Source organism: Nematostella vectensis, chromosome 4 (genome assembly GCF_932526225.1).
Source record: "Nematostella vectensis chromosome 4, jaNemVect1.1, whole genome shotgun sequence".
In the NCBI taxonomy this organism is placed as follows: Eukaryota; Metazoa; Cnidaria; class Anthozoa; order Actiniaria; family Edwardsiidae; genus Nematostella; species Nematostella vectensis.
This window is the reverse complement of record NC_064037.1, coordinates 6,737,759-6,754,171: the sequence shown is the minus strand read 5'-3', so window position 1 is coordinate 6,754,171 and position 16,413 is coordinate 6,737,759. Positions and strand designations below refer to the sequence as shown.

The 16,413-nt window shown below is 38.7% G+C and overlaps 2 protein-coding genes across 2 annotated transcripts; both read right to left on the bottom strand.

Annotated features, from left to right (window-relative positions):
* Window positions 1-241: 241 nt before the first annotated feature.
* On the bottom strand, window positions 242-16,402 carry LOC5519571 (tRNA (uracil-5-)-methyltransferase homolog A). The gene is made up of 23 exons (XM_001639414.3): window positions 15,697-16,402; window positions 13,531-13,640; window positions 13,273-13,291; window positions 13,118-13,174; window positions 12,491-12,569; window positions 12,324-12,399; window positions 11,708-11,762; window positions 11,562-11,633; window positions 11,378-11,400; window positions 11,235-11,283; window positions 11,072-11,132; window positions 10,661-10,696; window positions 10,219-10,289; window positions 10,046-10,107; window positions 9,859-9,943; window positions 9,468-9,623; window positions 9,072-9,132; window positions 7,979-8,056; window positions 7,258-7,301; window positions 6,771-6,846; window positions 2,058-2,180; window positions 1,873-1,969; window positions 242-928 (listed from the first exon to the last, which is right to left on the bottom strand). The coding sequence occupies exons 1-23, from the start codon at window positions 16,288-16,290 to the stop codon at window positions 763-765; spliced, it is 2,250 nt and encodes a 749-aa protein (XP_001639464.2). The 5' UTR covers window positions 16,291-16,402; the 3' UTR covers window positions 242-762.
* Window positions 4,555-6,734, bottom strand: LOC116603415 (melatonin receptor type 1A). Its single transcript, XM_032364569.2, has one exon. It carries the CDS (start codon window positions 5,793-5,795, stop codon window positions 4,824-4,826), a length of 972 nt encoding a protein of 323 aa, XP_032220460.1. The 5' UTR covers window positions 5,796-6,734; the 3' UTR covers window positions 4,555-4,823.
* Window positions 16,403-16,413: the final 11 nt, after the last annotated feature.

Below are 16,413 nucleotides of genomic sequence, written 5' to 3'. Positions count from 1 at the left end.
TGGGAGCACGTAATAAGAGCAAAGGAAGACTGTGTTTGGCGCGATTTGCCTGGGCTCCGATTTTCTACAACTCTACGTTGTGCGCGGGTTTGGCGCCGGCGGAACAGACAATCTTCTCTTCTTATTATGGCTGAACGCTAACACTGAAAGCAATCTTAAAGAAAGGGGCGATTCAGGCATCGCATGTAAACTCCGATATGACAAAAATGAAGCCGAAACTAAAAACTAATTTTACTCGTTGTTTCCTGGGATTTACTCCTTTTTATTAAATTCTTTAAATAACGATGGAGTTTTAACATACTTAGTATACACTATATCTAACAGTGTATGTAAACAATGTCATGAGAGTCTACAATCAAAACAATCATAAATAACAAAAGTCGTCCACAGGATGAACGATTACACAAAAAGACAAGAAAACGTATCTCATATCTCAAAATGGTGGCTTTATAATTAATACTAATTCAATGAGTACTCTTGTGGTTTAAGCAAGCCTAGCTAATTGGCGGTTTTCTTTCTGCAGAATACCAAACATTATACATCTTATGGATAACATATTTGAATTGGAGATCTTTAAATCAGGGGCGGACTGGGGGAATACAATGGGGGAATACAATCTATACGCCCTGGATCGGAACACCATTTTGTTGTAGAGATTGAAAACGCCTAGTAGAAGAACTTGTAGAACCCCTAGTAGAAGAACTTGTAGAACCCCTAGTAGAAGAACTTGTAGAACCCCTAGTAGAAGAACTTGTAGAACCCCTAGTAGAAGAACTTGTAGAACTTCTGCGCGTCGTACGTCTGCTTGTCTCTCTGGAAGAGCATGAGGAGCTCGCAGTGCTTGGTGTGCGGAAACAAGTCAACGGGGACAGCACTCACAAGACGGAATGGAACGGATTTCACTCGCTTGGAAGTCGGACGGCACAAACTACACCAGAGGACAAACAAAAAATACATTGAGTACAAAATGTAACCTAACCAGAAAGGTCTGTATGTTTCTTGAAGAAAGAAAAAAAAAACAATTTGAAAAATTTCAAAATTAAGATTGCGCGAAGGAAAAAAAGTTAAGCGAGAAAAGGAAAAAGAGTTGTACAAACATTCAATTTTTTGAATATTTATTTTTATTTTTATGAATAATTTGCGTGCATGTTCCAGTGTAATGTGCAGCTGTTATGACGACGCCTACGTGGTGGGTTTGTGTGGTGCGCGTGTAACGTTGTTAGGGTGTAGTTTGGGTGAGATGTCGGTGTGACATGGCTGTAGTGTGAGTGAGTTTGGTGTAGGTGAGGTGTGGTTTAGGTGAGGTATGGTGTAGTTGAGGAATTTGTGGTGTGAATACGAATGGAACGTAGTGTGGTTATAGGATAAGGTGCGGTGTAGGTGAGGTGTATGATGGGAATGGTGTAAGTGAGGTGTCTGATGGGTGTGGCGTGAGGTGTGTGATGGGTGGGGTGTCCGATGGGTGATGTGTTGGTGAAATGTCCGATGGGTGTGATGTAGGTGAGGTATCAGTTGGGTGTGATGTGTATGGTGTAGGTGAAGTGCCTGATGGGTGTTGTTCGGTTGTTATTGTGTGGTGAGGGGTGCGTTTTGTTTTGTGTAGGTAAGGTGTCTGTTGGTGTCGTGTTAGTTGTTATTGTGTGGTGAGGTGAGGTGGTCGATGGGCGTGCTGAGGTGGTGTCCGATGGGTGTGGTGTAGGTAAGATGTGTGGTGAGGTGAGGTGTCTGATGGGTGTCGTGTAGGTTGTTGTGCGGTGTGATGTCCGATGGGTGTGGTGTAGGTAAGATGTGTGGTGTGGTACGGTGTATAATGGGTGTGGTGAGGTGTTTGATGGGTGTGGTGCAGGTTATGAGGTGTCTTATAACTCTTACTCGAGTAAGTTGGGAATGGCGTGGTCGGGAGCGCACGACACGTAGATCAACTTGTCCAGCTTGTCGTACTTGCGGATCGCATCGATCACAGATTTGTCTGAAAATAGATATGAACGTTAGCAAACGCCTGTGTCAGGGACATACAAGTGTTAAAAACTTCCTGCCCATGGAAGAGGTTGACTCACGAACTCCTGCGCGCGGTGGGTCCATGATCCCAATACACTGAGTGAATCTTCGTAGCCTCTTCATGCTCTTGTAGGTGAAGACATCTTCAGCTTTACCGCATACGTACTCGGCATTGGTGATACCTAAGGAAACAAGTCATCTCTATATAAATGTATATATAGATATCTATATCTATATGTTATATATAGACATCTATATCTATATCTATGTCTATATCTACATATTATATATATAGTGCAGAGTGCAAGCGTTCATAGAACAGTGCTCAATACACAGGTGTAGAGCGGGATATATCTTGGTTTGTAGAAAAAAAAAAACACGCGAACTACCGTTTCATCTCTACAAGCCTGTTTCGTGGTTGCCCACTCATCAGGAGATTTTTTAAGAATACATTACTACCATCACCTTGTATACTATCTGTATACAAAATTTACATAAAAATAGGGCGCGAAATTTGAATGGCTGTTATGATGAAATTGAATAGTTCAGCTGTTGCATAACTAGGCTTTGTTCCTGTGGTGGCACGAAGACACTAGCTCGTTACGCTTGTTTAAAGTTGATAGCTTGGGTTGGCGAATAATGATCAGTTTTTCTTTGAGGCAGAGATTACATCTTTTACTAGAGCTGTTGTAGGCGGAGTGAGATGACAGGATTTTCCATGAAATAAAGTGTACGATGTTGTTGTCTTTGAGGCTCCATACGTACTTGCTTAGTTCGGTCGAGTTTCTGTGTTTAGCGTGTCGGAATGAGGCGGTGTGGTTTCTATATCGTGTCTTGAAATCGTTCTCGGTAAGTCCTACGTAGGTTTCGGAGGTGTTGTTGTCCTTTCTTGTTACAGTAGCTTAGTAGATTACAGATGATTGGAGGCAGTTTCCGTCAAGGGGGCACGCGTTCTTTTGCCTGCAGTTGCATGTTTTGTTATTGGCGGTGGCGAAGGAGGTAGGGACGTCTTCGGTTGTAATTGATGAGGCGATTATGCGTTTGCTGTGGCTGTCAATTATCTGCTTGGTGTTGCTCATGCAGCTGTAACTGATCTTGATTGTGTTCCGGTTGAAGATTTTACTGAGTTTGTGGTCTTTACGGAAGTGCTTGTCTATGAGTGAGAGGAATCTGTGGCCGATGTTGGTGCTTGTGTTCTTGCTGAAAGGGGGGTTGTACCAGATGATGTTGTTGACGGTTCTTACGTTTGCTTGTGGTGTTTGGTTCGTAGTGCAGCGTGTAGTTATAACCTCTTTCGTCGAGTGCTTTCGTCGAGTGCGTTTGTTGATACTGGCAGGGATATTCTTTGTGATGGTAGGCGGGTGGTTGCTCTCGCAGTGGACGTACTGTAGCGGGGCGTTCGGTTTGGTGAAAGGCTGGTAGGTGTTGCGGTTCAGGTCGAATGTTACGTCTAGGAAGTAGACTACCACCATAGAAGCCAACAAGCGAGTAGTCAACTTCCTAGACGTCACATTTGACGTATATATTTATATATGTATATCTATATCGCAGGAGTTCGTGCGCATATAACAGCGCACTTTCTGGAGAATTGCATATTTAATTTCACCTATAAATTACGCCCAGAAATGCTTGGTACTGTAATATGCCCCTAACCTCCTCCGCAGGCGTCACAAGTGATTTGGGAAAAAGGCTTTTTTTCGATTTCGAGCTTCCTGTGGCGTGTTCAAGAAAGAGTGGGGACTGGGTTAGAGGGAAACAACTCGTCACAAGAACCCCAATTCAAAAAAAAAAATACAGAAATAATAATAATAAAAAAAATAAAATCTGAACAGGAGCATACTCGGTACTTGGCAACATGATCACTAGCAATCCACTAAATAAACGCGAATTTGAAAAATTCGAGAAATTCGCGTTAATTAAATATATCCTAATTAAGTTTATTGTTTATTTGTATTACATTAATAAAGTTAAACGTTAATTTAGAAAAAGTTAATTAATACTGAATTTTATGAAAGATCGAATACAAAATTCAACGAATTTAAAACCATACTCTGTTTATTAATAAAGAAATCCACACGTTTAGTTGGCTTCTTTGATCACGTTAGGTAATTTTTCAATCGGTCGTTGTTCTCTCTAACCGTAAAAGCTTGCATGCTTGATGATAATAGTATTTCGTAAATGTAATATTTCCGAGCAGCAAATTACCCAAAAAATATGTCTTCAGGATCAGCGTTAAGTTTATTTGAATACATTTGGCCCAAATTGTTTTGACACAAGTTGTCCAAAAATGCGCGTTAATTTGATACGCGTACGGTTAATACACGTTAATATCTACCAACGTTAATTTCCTAAAATAAGGTACAAACCTCTACATTCCGACCAGGTATGGTATACCCAGTGTCTGCTCAAGTGTTAAACACCTCTACAATCCTATCCATACAGTAAAAACCTTTAAAAAAAACTGAAACTTAAGAAGCTGTTAGCCCAAAAATTGTTGTTTACACCCCCCCCCCCCCCAAAAAAAAAAAAAAAAAAAACAAGAAAAAGAAAAACAGGTTCATATTTTCTTAATCATTTTATTAAGTGTTGCAGCTGCAAAGCTATTTCAAGAATCCTATTTGTTGAAGTAGGAAGTTTCCATTTGAACAAAAACCTGTTTAGGCTAACTCACAGAAATGAAGGTTCTTACTCGGTTTTTAACTGTATTTTGTATTCTAAATCAGATATTTATAGTCTTCCTCTCGGAACAAAGGGTTCATAACGCCGTGTGTAAAATGATTCATAAACACTACATCCCCAATCAGATATGGCATAGCGAGTGTTTACTAAAACACCTCCACCTGGCTGCTATCAATACATCGTACTCTGAGGTAGATCCTCTTGAATTCTTCTCGGAACATAGGGTTCATAACGCCGTATATAAAAGGATTTATGACGGAAGATAGCGCTCCAAGCCAGGAATAGAATAGGTAAAGTTCCCGAGGAAATGAGAATGTGCCTCGAGCAAGGTCGATAAAATCGATGATCAAAATCGGAGTCCAACAACACACAAATCCCACCACAGTCAAGAAAAGAGTTCGAGTGATTTTGATATCTTGAATGTTTGGCCCGTTTATGGGGTTGGTGTTTTGTTGCATGGCAGTAACTCTGCCCTGGTGATTACGAATGGTCTGAAAGATCTTCTGATAACACAATAACACTACAAACATCGAAGTACCACCACTTATGTATACAAACAAAGTATTTGGGTTTAAGTCAGGTCCTTGAAAACAAAATAATTTTCCAGGGTTGAAAAAATACAATTCTCCGCTCGCCAAATATTGGATTGGCGAAATGGAAGCCAACGCCCACGTCCCATAAATGAAGAGTTTCGTGCGCTTTCGGGTGAACAACCTTCGATAATAGTTCGCGTGCACGACTTGGAGGTAGCGATTGACAGCAGTGACAGCCATAAGCAATAGCGATGCGCTAGCAAGAAGTGCGATGCAGAGCCCATGGAATTGACAGAAGAAGCCAGAAAACGGCCACTTTCCTAGCACTACTGAAGGGCTTGAAAAACATGCTAAGTTAACAATCAGCAGAAGATCCGAAACTGCTAGTGCTCCGACGAATAAGTTAATGGTCTTGCGCTGATGCCTCTTTTTGTTGACGATCCACAAGACAAGAGAGTTACCGACCAGACCTATAACATGGAGCACGTCAAACGTCAAAGTCTCCAAGGCAATGCGAGCTGTTGATCGTGAAGTGAGTTGCCTTTGTAAGGTGCTTAACCTCGCATCAACAGAAGATAAATTCATGATAAATTCATAAGTTTTGAGTGCGTAATGATATGCAATATTACACTTGGCGACTTTCCTAGAATGACAAAACGAATAACACGATCGTAGTCTTTGTACTATCAACCATCTGCCCTATGTTATTATTAAAGCCGTATCAAATGGAGACAAAAGTAAACTGTATGAAAACAGTAGCCGGATATAACTATTTTTTAACGCAACATCATTAGACTTTCGTCCAATGAAGAGAGACTCTGCTCAGGTTCCTCTTTCTAGTATATTTTACATGTATAATCCCAATTACACCCCTGCGGCGACAAGCGGGGTTATTACGGGGGATGAGAAGCGATCGCCCTAGCATCAACACACATACAGGATCAATATCGATGCCGAACCCACTTTGCGCGTATAATGTTGAGACAAGCAGCAGAGCAATCTTTTGTGTTCATTTACTTGATCCTTCGAAGAATTGTATTAGGAAAATGAAATAAAAAAGCAAAAAAAAAAAAAAAGATATTGAAGACAGGTGACGCTGTTGAAAAACCCCTTCGCCACGCACTATTTGTATCGTAACATACAACCAGTACATACAGAAGTAATTTCATTTCGAAGATGCTGTTTTAACTTTGAGCTTCTTCCGGTTTTGAAAGCAAAAACTTTTGATAAAAAGTAAAAAAAAAAAGAAGAAGAAGAAACCCATTTGGAGAGTGATAATGTTATACATGTCTGCCACATTTCTGGCAGGATCGAAGCAATCTTTGTGTTCCATTTTCAAATTTAAATTTTAGCTTATTCCTAGTTAAACTTTAAGGTCAAAATAGCGATAATTGACTGTATACACCTTGTTTTGAAAAAAAGTCGCCAGTGCGAATGGTAAATGGAAAATGACAGTTTTTTAACTGACCGCTGCTAAGTGTAGAAAATATTTAGTAGAATAGACATGATAAAGAATAACCACATTTTCAATACTGATATGCCTAGCCATATATAACATACCATTCATGATGGCATTCTGTTTGGCATCTTCTACAGCGCTCTGTATCACTTCAACTCCAATCACTTTCGATACGTACTGTAGAAAGAGCAAAAATATAAAAAAAGGTTAAATAAAATATCTACTCATATTTCATCTAAATAAATTTAAAGTTTCTTACACCTTTTTCAAGTAAGTTTACAATCTGACAATCCATGTGTCATACGCCGCAGTGGTTGTTCGGTAACAGATAAGTGTCTAAATCCAGGTCTAGACGAGAGTCATGTAAGGTTAAGAGGCACATCAAGGATGGGCTAGAGAAGTTTATACTGCTTGTTTTTCTCGATTCCACCATGCCTATGCAGACCAGTCATTCTAGTCATTCATACAGCTTGACTGTAGCTTTTCTAGTCATGCCACATAAACAACAGATGTGCAGTTTAGAAACCTGTGTTTGTTTTATAAGATACTCATTTGAAATAGGTGTATACCCTAGCTAAAATAAAATACCTTTGCTAGACAAAGACCAATCGAGCCAGTCCCACAACAGATATCTTGTGAAAAAAAAGAAAGAAGAAGAGAATTACAAGGTTCTTTGTGTATACATTAGTTCAGATCTCTCCTGGAAAAAAACATGTGGAGTATGTCATCAACAAGGTAAATAAGAAGTTATATTCTTTCCGGGTTCTTCAGGAAGGCTGGTGTCTAACCCCTTAGTGATTTTATTCCAAAGGGAGTACCAATAAGCCATGGGTACTTCCTTAGATCAGGGCCGCAGCGCACTCAAATGCCCAAAGGGCACACATAAATAGGTACAACAAACTTGCTACTGTGCGATATGCATTATACAATAGTGTGAATATTGTAATAATTGTAATAGTAAACGATCATTCATATTGAGCTATCATCTTCAATGAAGTATTATACTCGGGTTTTCAAATACTCGGGTTTTCGAAGGCCTTGTAAATTGGGGTGCGGATTATACCCGGGTGCGCATTATACGCCGGTAAAAACGGTAATTTAATTTTAAGTTAATTTTAAGATGTCTTTAGTGTTGGTTGCATAAAGAATAGATTTGATATGCTATATTAAGTTGGCTCCTAAACAGATCCCTCTTTGGAAGAACCAAAAAGTGTGGTCTCCATTCCCAGACTCATGCTAAGTGATCTAGCGCAAGGTCTATAGGGTTGTCTCAGTGTTATTAGTTAGGGCTTGGGCTGTAGGATCTTACCTAGAAGTGTGGTCTCTTTCTGCTCCCCCATCCATCGACTGATTATGTGAATCATCTTCTCCGCTGCTTTAGAATTCACTGCAACAAATAGCAAAATATTCATACCTCTTTAAACTAAGCATAGCCAAGCAAGCAAGGGATTGGTTTTTTTTTGTTTTTTTTCCCTATTAGTACACCAGGCGGTAGATGTGGTCATTGTCAGAGGTCTTATACACCCCTTATTTCATTAACTCAGGGCTTTAGTAAGACAAATTAAAGCTGCATTGTCACCAGTTTACTTCCGATCAATTACGTAACAATCTCCTATTATTTTTAACGGAAAAGGCTGAAAATATTTCAATATGGTAAAGCACAGTGTCTATTGGAAGGATGTGACTGATAATTTAAAGTGGATGTTAAATATTAAATATCTGTTAAATATCTCGGATTCTAATAGATTCTTTTGTTTTTTGTTGGTTGAGGTTTCCGTCTGACCTTCGGAAGTAAACTGGTGACAATGCGGCTTTAGCTGTGATTCAAATGCAAGCCTTCTTTTTTTAGAAATCAAGAGACACAGGAGTTATGGTATATTCAATCAAATTGGTGTGACCAGTATTGGTACTTGGCAGTTTCGGGGAAAAATGAACCAATTAAAGCCAGTGGGGATTCCACCTATTTGTATAGTTCATGTTGTTCAATACAGTTATCTCCGTGCCAAGTGGCTAACTTTCTTTTATCTTTGTAATGTTGGCAATAGCAGAGCATATCACACTGGGCGAGCCATTTACCAGTATCCCAAGTCAAAATTACGGTCAGGCCAGCTTTCAAAGCTATGCCAGAGTGTAAGACTAGTGAAGTCAAGTGACTCGAAATATTGGATGGGCACAATACAGAAACATTAAGAAAATAATTGGGGTCACAGCCATGCCCCTACTGGTCATTCCCTTATAATCAAAAAAATATATATTGGGGGGGGGGGCAGGTGCCGTTAGTGCCCCACTCCCTGCTACAGCCCTTAGTGCCCACCCTAAAAATCCCTACAAAAACTACTTAGCCAATTGTATCATAAATACCATAGATAATCTAAGGCCAAAATGTTACGGTCTACACATACCTTGGAAGAATGCATTTGGTGATATCCCAAACTTTACATCACAAATGACCTCATGAATAACCTAGGTCAACACATAGGAAAGATTGGGAGAACATATAAGGGAGGGAACATGGGCCTACATTATCCATTATTCGTGGCTTAAATTGGGCCCAATAAATACATGTTATTTTACAGCTGTGAGGTCCGTATTGTGAAATACAGTGACAGAGGTCTTGAAAATACTGACCGAGGCCGAAGACTAACTTTTTCCTTATTTGATAGAAGAAATGTAAATTGAGACACTAACCACTTGCATACCTTATCTACCAGAAACTGCCAGAATGCAGCCCGAACTCCCACCTTCATCCTATCCCTATGTGGCTAGGTGGAACAAAAAGCTAATGATTTGATTATTACCTTCTCTCCAAGTAGGTGTGTAAATGGAGCTGGTGACTGGCAACCAACAGCTCTTGTTGCATTCACTTGAGCGTACAATGATGTGAGGTTGCACTCTTTTCCTTCTCCTTCCAAAAAGTATCTCCTGATCTTATCATTTTCTGTTGCTATTTCCGTCTATAAAACACAATGTGTAAGCATGACAAACCCAAGTTGGTAAACCAACCCAGTTGGTAAACTAACACCGGCAAGTTGTTTAACTATCATACTGCATGTACAGGAAAGCAAACACTGGTGAATTAGATTCTTTGAAGCCATCAGACAGGTGGACAGACAATACATAGATGAATGGACAGACAGATATGCAGATAGATGGACAGGCGGCTGACAGGTGGAGAGACTGACAACTTACTGCACTCATCTTCTGGGGGTTGTATTGAACAATGGCCATGCTTTCCCCCAGCACAGTAGACCTAACAGTTAGTGTCTGCCAATGTCTAGGAGAAAAACACATGCTTTTATTTTCCTTGGACTTAAAACATTATAGTGAGAAGTAGGACAAATCTTTTGGAAAAAGATTAAATATAAAATATACTTACCCAGTATGAAAGCATAGGTCATACTCTGGCAAGGGGGAGTTCCTTATATACTTCTGGAATGCCTGAAATGACAAAAAGTTTTTTTTATAGTTACATTGCTACTACGCATTGGTCAGCTATAATTCCTTTATTTCCAGCTTTATAGGATGTTTTCAATGTGACTTTATACTCACACTAGCAACTTTCTTGGCTGTTTTTGATATGTGACAGCAATTAAAAGGCTCAATAACACCACTGTATCCCTCTAAACAATAATCAACAATCACAACAAGGTTAAAAAAAAAAATAAAAACATACTCACTTTACAACAAATAAGGAAGGAAATTTCTTTAAAAGCTTGCAACAATTTTTAACTGGATGCCACTTTCTGCAACACTTTGCGTACCCTCTAGACTTTAGAAATTAGGATTTTTCGTTTATGGCTGCGAATTTTTTTCCCCCTTGAAATCAGGAAATCCAGGCAAAATTGGGAGAATCCCAACAAAATCGGGATGGTTGAACACTCTGACTTTCCTACCTGGGACCTGGTCTAAGAGCTGCTTCTACACCTACTGGCGTGTTGTGACTGGGATTTACCACAGCATATATTGCCATGCTTGAAGGACAACCACTAACCTTTATAAGATCCTACTCTAAATCCAACAGTTTTTGCTGCAAGAGGGAACCAAAGTCAATACATATGAGGCTTCTAAAACAACAACTTTAGTACTTTGTAGACTATCAATGTTGACAATCTTGTCAACAGGAGATCAATAAGAAAATTCCAAAAAGGAAAAGCAGATGCTGAATTGAGCTTTCATACACTATCAGCAGGGAATATGTTCTGTAGTATGCCTTATCTTGGCTGTGTGGGTTGTATACCCAGTGGAAGAGAAGGCAGCATTTTGCTGATTTCAATATCCATTTATTTCTTATCTTTCCTTTCCTTTTCCACTTGCTGTTTGGGTTGCGTACCCAGGGGTGGAGAGGGCCGGTTGTGGTAGCACCACATTTCAAACCTGTTTTGTAAGGTCCTCGATACAGTACCTCCTTTTGGCCCCTCAGCAATAGTGAACTCGCATTTATTGCGATAGCCATCAACAATAGGCTGAAAGGAGGATATAGCATTGATTGATTCATTGAGCATTTGAGATAGTTTAATTGATAGGAAATGATCTCAAAGGCACTGTAATGTTGGTGTGATTCTTACCGACTCTTCACACTTCTGTAGTTCACAGCAAATACCATTTCTCACTTTACTAAAACAGATGAAAGGAAGGACAAAATGCAAATGAGTGTGTATGTAGTAAGATTTTTTTTTCACAAATGTGAAAATCAAGTCAGCCCACTTACCTCTCTTCCTCAACCCATGTACCCTGTGAAATAAATAAAAAAACACATTACCCATAAATCACTGATAAAAAATAATGGTGGTCAAAAATGTGGGCTTTAAACATTTCCTATTACAAGACCCCAATTTGCCTTGAATGTATGATATAAATGATATTTGTAAATATTTTTTTATCTTGTAATATACCTTCAACTCCATCATATCCTTTATTTGCTTGGTGAGTTTTTTCAAGAATTCCTCAATCTTCTGATTCTTGAACTAGAGCAAAACAGCAGCATTCAGTGTCAAAACAAACGTCTGATTAGCGACAGCTCATTTGTATGTAACCTTACCTCCAGTTGTTCAGAGTAAGGCTTTGACCATAACGGTGTGACAGAGTCATTTAACCTAAACATTAAACATAGAAAACTATTCAATACACTACGGTAGTTAAAACATGTCTTTACAAAAAAGTACTCATTCACAATGTGGAATATACAATAGCAAATGGCAAAACTGACGGATGTATAAGGACATGTATATTGATTAAGTAATTGCATGATTTATCCTACTGCATTTAGAAGTAGATAAGGTCTATAGTAATTTTAATAGTCAAACTAACAGTTTACAATTGCCATTGGGCATATGTACTGGTTAAGGTGGTCAAAACAGGTCATCTTCATTTTAATGTAAGAAGACTTATTTTAAACTTTTATCAATGAATCCTTTATCAGATGAAGTTAAATTGACTACTCTTTAAACTACTAGTCAAGTTTTATACAAGTTTAGAGGAGACAATATATTTATTGTACTTTTAAATAAAAACGTCAAAATCTGTACAATAGACATTTTTTTGCAAATTCAAATTTTATGGCAGCTTTCTGAAATGACTTACAATGCCTTCAACTCAACACCATTATCATCTATGCTCTTACAATTCTGGATATTTATCTTTTTAATAATGCCAACCTGGCAAAGAAGTCAACTTGATTTTTATCCCCTCCGGTCTTTGCCCTCTTGGCATCAGGATTCCTCTCAGCAGCCTCTGGTGATGGAAAAGGGAACATGTATCAGAAATCATTTGAGTGTACTTTTGAATAAATTTGTACAGTACAATACATTTTGTGGTAAAACACCTTGAATCATTCTTTTTCTTTCTTTTCCCTCTGCTGCCTTCTGCTTAACAACTACAGGATCCTTCAGAGCCTTTGCCAACTTTAGAAAAAAAGGAAATAATAATTATCTAAAACAAGACTTCAACCATGTGAAGTGGACATAATAGTTGACTCTACCTCTATCACAGATACCCTCAGGACCTAGTTTAGGCCCTGTGATAATAGGACCCAGTAATATCTAACATGTTAACAGGAAACAATTGTCTGTCTTGTCAGAGATTGTACTTCTGTGTGCTTCAAGACAGCTGACTGAACAGTACATATATTATATAATTTTTCTTTTTAACGATATTGTGGCACAGGATTCTGATTACTCTTTGTTTCGCAAAATTTGATTTATAGCCTTTTTCCTGTGAAAGTGCTATACAGTGTAGGACATCTCTGCCAGCATCTGTCATTGATCACATTTCATCACAAGTGTTGCGCATATTTGTGGGATACCTTCAGAATCTCAAGCAATTTCTCTTTGCTATGTGTTTTCATTCCTCCACCACTCATACCATTTGATCTCTGGATTTTTCCTGGGGTAATTTGTGGTTACAAGTGAAAATGGCTTGTACTGTAATGAGAGCAAAGGGTTATCCTTACTTTTGTACGAAGAATTTTCCCCCTCCATTTTGATCCTGACAGAATCTTCAAGGCTTTCTGAATAGGAAACATAAGCATACATATTGTAAGAAATTAAAAGTGTATAGTGAAATGACAATTTTCAAATGTTTATGAAGGCATAAACTATGACATACCATTCTTTCCTCCTCATTTCTGTATGCCCAAGAGGGAAATGGAGAAATAAAAGAAAAAAAAAATATCAACAATAGCTAAAATACTGTTGTTTCAAAGATCTGGAAATTTATTCTTCAGCAGTGCGAGTGTACGGGAAACCTGTGATGTTCATTAAAAAAAATGGATAGGGGGTGGGTGGGGGGGTGGGGTTATGATACTTGATTCCTGAACTGAATGTGTTGTACTGTATCTGTCAATAATTAAAGAAAAGCAGTTACCTGAAGGTCACAAAAGCACAGTTTGCTGGTGGGGGCACAAGTTTAATCTTCACTGGTTTGAAAGACTCTTTGTGATTGGCTATCTGATTCTCAATCATTTTCTTGAATTGCTGGAATGCAATAGGATCAATATAAGACAGAAAATTTTTTTTGTTCCCAAATATAGTGTTGTTTTTTTTGCTTTAAAATTAATGTTTGCTGAAAAATTGTGAAAATTTTACAGATTACTTGATTTTAAGCTGAGACAGTTTTGCAATCTATAGCCTCTATGTGTTACGAACCCCAACAAAACTTACTTATTGGACTCAGAAACTTAGACAAGCTAGAGCAAAGTGAGATTTTTTTATTTAGAAAGGTGGAGAATAGTGAGCTTGTTTATTTCTTATTTGGGTTTTTGCTTTTGGCATGACCCGGCGAGTTTGAAATCACCACAAAGAAAGAATTGCATTGGTTTTCAAGTATTGATAAACTAAATTTTTCCACTGGGTTTTCGAAAATTCCTTTATTCAAAATAAATACTTTTAGGTGAAATATTTCTAATTTCTTGTAAGGAAAGCCGATTTTCAAGAAATTCTGCTTTTTATTATGCTAAAAAAAGTGAATTAAAAATTGTTATTTTTCGCATGAATTCATGAAATGTGAGCTTCATAATATTAGGCAAAGCACAGCAGGGATGAGGAGTTGCACCAAGTTCACACATCATATGTCCAGCAAACGTCAAATTACTGGGAGGTCGGGTTGCAAAAGCTACAGCATATGCAAATTTGTCCTCTTTCTCCTTATCGCTTCTACGCTCATGTACCGCTACAGTACCGCTCCAACCAAAAAAGCCAAAAGAAGAAGACGATGACAGGTAAGATGCAAATTCTAACTTTCAAAACAGTACTTATATCTTATTGCTAAGTATATTTCAACCGATTTTCCTTTTTCAGTTTCAAACACTCACATTGAGCAATTTGCTTTGGCAGTCCACAATGCCACGTGAGTACCATAATATGCAAGTTTTTCTGACCAGCTCCGATAATCACCCCAATCTAAACCACCAACTGAGATTTTCTTTTATTTTAAGCTCTCATAAGCAACCACAATGATTTCTGGCTTTACAACATCAGTCAACACCCGATAAACATCATATGCAATGCATGCTGAAATCACATTTAAAGCGAAAATGTTGTAATGTTTCACAAAAGCTGCCTTTCTAGTAGGCGACCCACAGGCTTACCAACCTCTCGGTCAGTCTCCAGTCAATCCCAGTTAACTAACTCGAATATTTTCACGATTTATCACCATGTAACTGTCATATGATTGTCTTATATCCTAGAATAAAGGTCACAGTAAACTCTCGTTGCTTTGTGATGCATATTTATTCAGAATAAGCGGTATTTCTAACGTTTGATACTTGTAATGCGGAATCCCTCAACTGCTCACACACCTACTGTATTGTTCAAGTTTTTGGCGCGCAGTGGTCACTTATGAGAGCAAGCTCTTGTAAGAGACCAGCTCCGTTAAAGACCACAATTTTCAGTTCCCAAGGTGGTCCTTATGAGAGCTTCAACTGTATAAACTTTTGAGCTCCTCAAAAAAAAAGTGAGCGCCGCAATGCAAAGTGTGAGATGGTGGCTTAGTTCTCGATTGCCTCATTAAAAGTGTGTCTCGATTCTCGAGTGATAAGAGTGATAGTGAGGACTTGACACTTGCAAGGGGAGGTTTTTTTTACTCTAGACTTGTACTGTAATGTTTCAAGCAACTATTTACAGTATTTTCACTTTCAGTAGCTTAGGTACGATCAGTGATACAGTTTGACATCGACCTTGGTTTACTCTTTGTATTTATAAAACAAAAACCCACACAAGTTGCTGGAACAGTTTTGTGCATGTTTTTGGCCAGTTTTAAACCCATATTATATCTATGGACGAAAGGCATCGTTATGGATGAACTGGTTTTGCTATTGACAAACTGGTCTATGGAAGAACTGGTTTATGAAAGAAACTGCTGGCATTCGTTTGGTTTATTCAGGTACTAAACTGTGTTAGGCCAATACAACCATTCCAGACATATTAAGGCTATGCTGTAAAGAACTGCCATTAAGAGCCTTCACTATCAAGCATCTAGGTTATGAGAACCACTTGAAAAATAAAGTGTGATTCAGCAAATTCACAAACCTACCTTAAAGCCGAAACCCCTTGGCAACTTTGGTAAATTGTTGATCTCAATCTTGAATATTTCAGACGTAAACTCCGCTCTCTTTGTGTAGGCATACTCAGCTGAATTCAAGTAGCTTTTGTCCTCAGCTTGTTCAGGGTCTGTCGAGGGTCCTGCTACAGGATCTGGTGCACTCACTGAAGATGAGGATGCACTGGTAGCTGTTGTTGTACCCTGACTCTCAGATTCCATTGGTAAAGATGGTGTTGTATTTTTGCTCACTTCTGCAGTTGAAACACTCAAAGGATTCGCCTCTGTCGTAGTAATGGAATCACCATCATTTCCTGGTTGACCAGGGAGAGTATTGTTTTTATCCTCGCTTGTAAGAGAGGCCGCGCTCTCCGATGTGTTAAACTTTTTCTCCAAGATCACATCGTCATCAGTTTCCGAATTTGTGTATTCTACAAGATCTGGCTTTTTATCAGTTGATTCTCCTTCCTTCATATCTAAAGGAACATATCCCGTGCTAGAAGCGTCGAAAGAGGCTTGTTTAGAAGTTGTGGTATCAGATTCTTCTTGACAAACATTGGGTTTGTTAACATCTTTCTTCGCCGCCATATTGTTTTTCGCATGGCCTCAACTCGGTACTCGACCCAATCTTATTCGGAAAGTGAAAACCACAGGCAACTGGTTGTTTTATCACAGTGATGGAAAAAATCAAACAAACAATGAACTAGCATC